At 39.7% G+C, this 6,542-nt stretch overlaps 1 protein-coding gene across 1 annotated transcript; it reads left to right on the forward strand.

Moving 5' to 3' along the window:
• Nucleotides 1-2,312: 2,312 nt before the first annotated feature.
• LOC117320546 lies at nucleotides 2,313-4,306 on the forward strand (the record flags this gene model as incomplete). Its single annotated transcript, XM_033875115.1, has 1 exon — nucleotides 2,313-4,306. A coding segment is annotated over one exon (1,994 nt), but the record flags the coding sequence as incomplete, so codon positions are not given.
• Nucleotides 4,307-6,542: the final 2,236 nt, after the last annotated feature.

Here is a 6,542-nt window from a genome sequence, read left to right on the forward strand (position 1 = left end):
CACTGGTAAAACTGAGAGATGTGATGTTTACCGTCATAAATCAGTGGAGTTTGGGAATGTATGGAGATTATCCTGGCACTAGACTACCTTACACATCCATTCCATCAAACACTTAAAGTCGTAAATGGCTGCAACAGTCGATTACCTCGAAAACCTGCTAGAGACATATATTTGCATGTTGCATCAAGCCACCTTATCATACTATTTCCATATCAATTGCGTATAGGAGGACCGCACTACATGTCTGGAAATTTAAATATCTTTTTTTTAAATTTCATATTTCGACAGTGATTTACATGCCCAATAGCCTTTTGTCTGGTCTGGGCTTTTGATTGAAGGGGCTTCTCGATTGATGTACACGGACAATCCACTGGTCACTTACAGTACAAAGCTCGGTTAGTACTAGCTGACCAATATTTCATTTGGTTTAGTGATACAGTGCTATCTTTCTTCTTATCGAATCAATTTTTATTAATCTATTTCAATTGATGACCAATAAATTTGATTTTCAAATTGATATAAAAGTAAAACTGACTTTACCCTTCACTTTAAATTTCACATTTGTTTAATTTCAACGTGGAAACAACTGATGAATGTTCTCCCTAAATTAAGAAACTGACAACAATTCTTGAAAACATATACATGAAGTTCTTCATATTTTAAAATCTTTCGTAAAAGTACACTTGTCAAACTCTCCTGAACACTTCTGTGTTCAACTGGACAAACAACATCTGTGTCAATTTGTGTGTTGACAATATAGTTAAACAGAATAAAAATTGAAGAGAATGTTTTTAAGAAACTGAAAAGAAATATACTTACAATGGCAAGTAAATTCTAGAGTGACCTGTGAGAACATGTTACCACTCTATAGAAAGTATAAATGGTATTCAGTCTGTCTCTGTTGACTATTTTGTGTTAAACTTCCTTATACTGGCAAAATCGTCCAACCAGGCATTATAAAAGGGTTTCGTGATATACACTGAGAAAGATGAATTAAATTTTTTTAGTTTTTTTGGTTTGGTTTATTTTGTTCAACGTCGTATCAACAGCCAGGGGCATTTAAGGACGTGCCAGGTTTTGGAGGTGGAGGAAAGCCGGAGTACCTGGAGAAAAACCACTGGCCTACGGTCAGCTACCAGGCATCTGCCCCACATGGGTTTCGAACTCGCAACCTGGAGGTGGAGGGCTATAGTGATAAAGTGTCGGGAGAGATTATTTAAATTTAAATAAGAGTTTCATTGGAAATAATATATATCCTCTTCACAGCCAATGGTATCATCAAAAGATATACACAGGTCATATCTAATATAAAATATTTCTATAAAATACATTTTCATCACAATTTTTTGTATAACTTTTAAAATAATCCTATGATTTTATCATCTATATATAATTAAAGCTGCCACAATCCCAGCTATATAGCTACTTCAGGTGGCCGTATTGAGTTCCATATCAGAAACCGTCCATCACTGTCGGTAAATTTTAATTAATATTTCAACATAAATGTTTTTATGTCTTCAGATAACATAATCACACCAGCATCGACACAATACAAAACTGAACATTTCAATCATTGCATGATAGAAGAAATCCCTCTGGACAATGATTAAATATATCAAAATGGCAGGCCTGCTCAGACAAACTGTAACATGCTATCACAGGGATCTATTTCTCTGGATTTTGATACTTTAAAGTGCAGCTGGGACGTTGTGCTGTTGTGTCTAATTCCTACATGTAGTCAACAACTGCCTTTTCTTTTGCATGTCGATCTAACAGAGTAGACAGCAGTAAAAATGCACATACACTGTAGGAGGGGTGGGAATATATAAAACCGCAGCTGATAATTCCGACAAAGTTTTCGTCATGCAACTTTTTACTTTCAAGTTTTCAGATCCAACCTATGCGATGAAATGATAAATAGTGGAGTATCCACGCTGTTATTTTGTGCCTTTAATCATTTTTATCTTTCTTATGTTTTATGATCAATGTGAAGATCCAAACTTTTTTTTCCACAGACCCCTGACATACAACAATTTCCACGCTTTGTATCAAGTGTTCACTATCTTATATCCCCAAACAGGCCCGCCGCTACACATCAACCATCAAACTCTATCATACTGGAAAATCCACCCAAACAGGCCCGCCGCTACACATCAACCATCAAACTCTATCACACTGGAAAATCCACCCAAACAGGCCCGCCGCTACACATCAACCATCAAACTCTATCATACAGGAAAATCCACCCAAACAGGCCCGCCGCTACACATCAACCATCAAACTCTATCATACTAGAAAATCCACCCAAACAGGCCCGCCGCTACACATCAACCATCAAACTCTATCATACTGGAAAATCCACCCAAACAGGCCCGCCGCTACACATCAACCATCAAACTCTTATATCCCCAAACAGGCCCGCCGCTACACATCAACCATCAAACTCTATCATACTGGAAAATCCACCCAAACAGGCCCGCCACTACACATCAACCATCAAACTCTATCATACTGGAAAATCCACCCAAACAGGCCCGCCGCTACACATCAACCATCAAACTCTATCATACTGGAAAATCCACCCAAACAGGCCCGCCGCTACACATCAACCATCAAACTCTATCATACTGGAAAATCCACCCAAACAGGCCCGCCGCTACACATCACCCATCAAACTCTATCATACTAGAAAATCCAACCAAACAGGCCCACCGCTACACATCAACCATCAAACTCTATCATACTGAAAAATCCACCCAATCAGGCCCGCCGCTACACATCAACCATAAAACTCTATCATACTGGAAAATCCACCCAAACAGGCCCGCCGCTACACATCAACCATCAAACTCTATCATACTGGAAAATCCACCCAAACAGGCCCGCCGCTGCACATCAACCATCAAACTCTATCATACTGGAATATCCACCCAAACAGGCCCGCCGCTACACATCAACCATCAAACTCTATCATACAGGAAAATCCACCCAAACAGGCCCGCCGCTACACATCAACCATCAAACTCTATCATACTGGAAAATCCACCCAAACAGGCCCGCCGCTACACGTCAACCATCAAACTCTATCATACTGGAAAATCCACCCAAACAGGCCCGCCGCTACACGTCAACCATCAAACTCTATCATACTGGAAAATCCACCCAAACAGGCCCACCGCTACACATCAACCATCAAACTCTATCATACTGGAAAATCCACCCAAACAGGCCCGCCGCTACACATCAACCATCAAACTCTATCATACTGGAAAATCCACCCAAACAAGCCCGCCGCTACACATCAACCATCAAACTCTATCATACTGGAAAATCCACCCAAACAGGCCCGCCGCTACACATCAACCATCAAACTCTATCATACAGGAAAATCCACCCAAACAGGCCCGCCGCTACACATCAACCATCAAACTCTATCATACTGGAAAATCCACCCAAACAGGCCCGCCGCTACACATCAACCATCAAACTCTATCATACAGGAAAATCCACCCAAACAGGCCCGCCGCTACACATCAACCATCAAACTCTATCATACTGGAAAATCCACCCAAACAGGCCCGCCGCTACACATCAACCATCAAACTCTATCATACTGGAAAATCCACCCAAACAGGCCCGCCGCTACACATCAACCATCAAACTCTATCATACTGGAAAATCCACCCAAACAGGCCCGCCGCTACACATCAACCATCAAACTCTATCATACAGGAAAATCCACCCAAACAGGCCCGCCGCTACACATCAACCATCAAACTCTTATATCCCCAAACAGGCCCGCCGCTACACATCAACCATCAAACTCTATCATACTGGAAAATCCACCCAAACAGGCCCGCCGCTACACATCAACAATCAAACTCTATCATACTGGAAAATCCACCCAAACAGGCCCGCCGCTACACATCAACCATCAAACTCTATCATACTGGAAAATCCACCCAAACAGGCCCGCCGCTACACATCAACCATCAAACTCTATCATACTGGAAAATCCACCCAAACAGGCCCGCCGCTACACATCAACCATCAAACTCTATCATACAGGAAAATCCACCCAAACAGGCCCGCCGCTACACATCAACCATCAAACTCTTATATCCCCAAACAGGCCCGCCGCTACACATCAACCATCAAACTCTATCATACTGGAAAATCCACCCAAACAGGCCCGCCGCTACACATCAACAATCAAACTCTATCATACTCGAAAATCCACCCAAACAGGCCCGCCGCTACACATCAACCATCAAACTCTATCATACTGGAAAATCCACCCAAACAGGCCCGCCGCTACACTTCAACCATCAAAATCTATCATACTGGAAAATCCACCCAAACAGGCCCGCCGCCACCCACCATACAGATCTTAAAACTCTATCATACTGGAAAATCTACTCAACAGGCCGGCCGCTACATACCAACCTTAAAACTCAAAACAGGCCCGCCACAATAGCACCGTCACAATTTACACTCATAGCACTGTCAAAACATATCATAACACTGTCAACACTTACCCTCATAACACTGTCAACACTTACCCTCATAGCATTGTCAACACTTACCCTCATAGCACTGTCAAAACATATCATCATAGCACTGTCAAGACTTACCCTCATTGCACTGCCAAAACATATCCTCATAGCACTGTCAAAACTCATCTTCATAGCACTGTCGTAATTTATCCTCATAGCACTGTCAAAACATATCCTCATAGTACTGTCAAAACTTACCCTCACAGCACTGTCAAGACTTACCCTCATAACACTGTCAAGACTTACCCTCATAGCACTGTCAAAAAATATCCTCATAACACTGTCATAACTACCTCATAGCACTGTCAAAACTCACATGTAGCACTGTCAAAATTTACATGTGGAAGCCAAAGCTTACTCGTAACACTGCCAAAGCAGACATATACCACTGTCATAAAGTAAATGTGGAAATGTCCAAACACTAATCACTGGAAAAACTAACATATGGAACTGTTAAAACCAAAATTGACTGACCTATCTCTGATTCCAGCATACCCACAACTTTCACTCTGGACCCAATCCCTTCAGAATACATTCGTACATATTTTACAATTACACAAATGTTCTTTCTCACTCGAAACAATGTAGCTTGATGGTAAAGGCAGGATTCTGCTTGTCAACATCATACAGAGAAGACCTATATTATAGACCTATACCAGGGCAAAGAGGACACTGCAAGGTTTGTGTCAGATGAAGATACACAATTAAATATATAATAAGACAAGCCAATGATACTTATTGGACATGATCTGTATGAATCAGAAAACTCCGATACAGTATTTTAATGACATAACAACCATTGGACACTTACTTAACTGTTAGACATTTTTGGCTGGTGTACACTATTTGTAGCATTTTATTAATTGAAGATCAAAGCATTTGGGCTAGTGTACACTATTTGTAGTATTTTATTAATTGAATATAAAAGCACCATGCGCTGAGAAATAATGGAAATAAAATCAAGAAATGTGAAATTGTTCCAATTAACAGATAGAACAGTGATAAGGATATCTAATGATTGAAAACCAGTTGGCAAAGCATCCTTGAGAGAAAAACTCCATTTGTACACCTCCATTCAAAATTAATTATATTATCAGATATATGATGTAATAAAGTTATTAAGGTATCTGTGGTTAAACAATCACAACCGGTGAGGAGGCTTGGTTCATCAATTCATCGTTAGTCGACCAGTTTTGCCCTACTTTGGGCTTCTTCCTCAAGGAAGCCAGAAGAAGGGCAAAATTGTTCAAGTAATGAAGCTCACTACTGCCCAGCAAAGTCATTACAAATCTATTACAAACCCATTACAAAACCATTAAAAACACTGATTCCATTAAAATTGGCCATTATTTCTCGTTTCCATTTTTGGGACAAACCTGGAGTTAAGTAATGTAATGGGCATTATTTTTCTAAATTTCAATTACTTTCCTATTAATATTTTCTTTGTAATGGTCATTAACAAAATAATGGCCATTACTTCATGTTTTGTATTTTTCTTAATGGCCTTTATTCTGTTTGTAATGGCCATTAGAGTGGAGTCATCATAATGTTATGGCCATTACTAACTGTGGATTTTATGTACTCCCATAACATTTTCCATTTAATGGCCACAACAAATTATGATCACAATGTAATGGCAATTATTTATTGGTAACTTCATGTAATGCCCATTACATTTTCCATTTAATGGCCATAACAAATTACGATCACAATGCAATGGCCATTACTTATTGGTACCTTCATGTAATGCCCATTACATTTTCCATTTAATGGCCATAACAAATAATGATCACAATGCAATGGCCATTACTTATTGGTACCTTCATGTAATGCCCATTACATTTTCCATTTAATGACCATAACAAATTATGGTCATAATGCAATAGCCATTACTTAATGGTACCTTTATGTAATGCCATTACATTTGTTATTCCTCATAAGTGACATTTTTTTTCTTGTAATGGCCATTACAAATATTACAAATAT

This window comes from Pecten maximus, unplaced genomic scaffold, assembly GCF_902652985.1.
Source record: "Pecten maximus unplaced genomic scaffold, xPecMax1.1, whole genome shotgun sequence".
Lineage (NCBI taxonomy): Eukaryota > Metazoa > Mollusca > Bivalvia > Pectinida > Pectinidae > Pecten > Pecten maximus.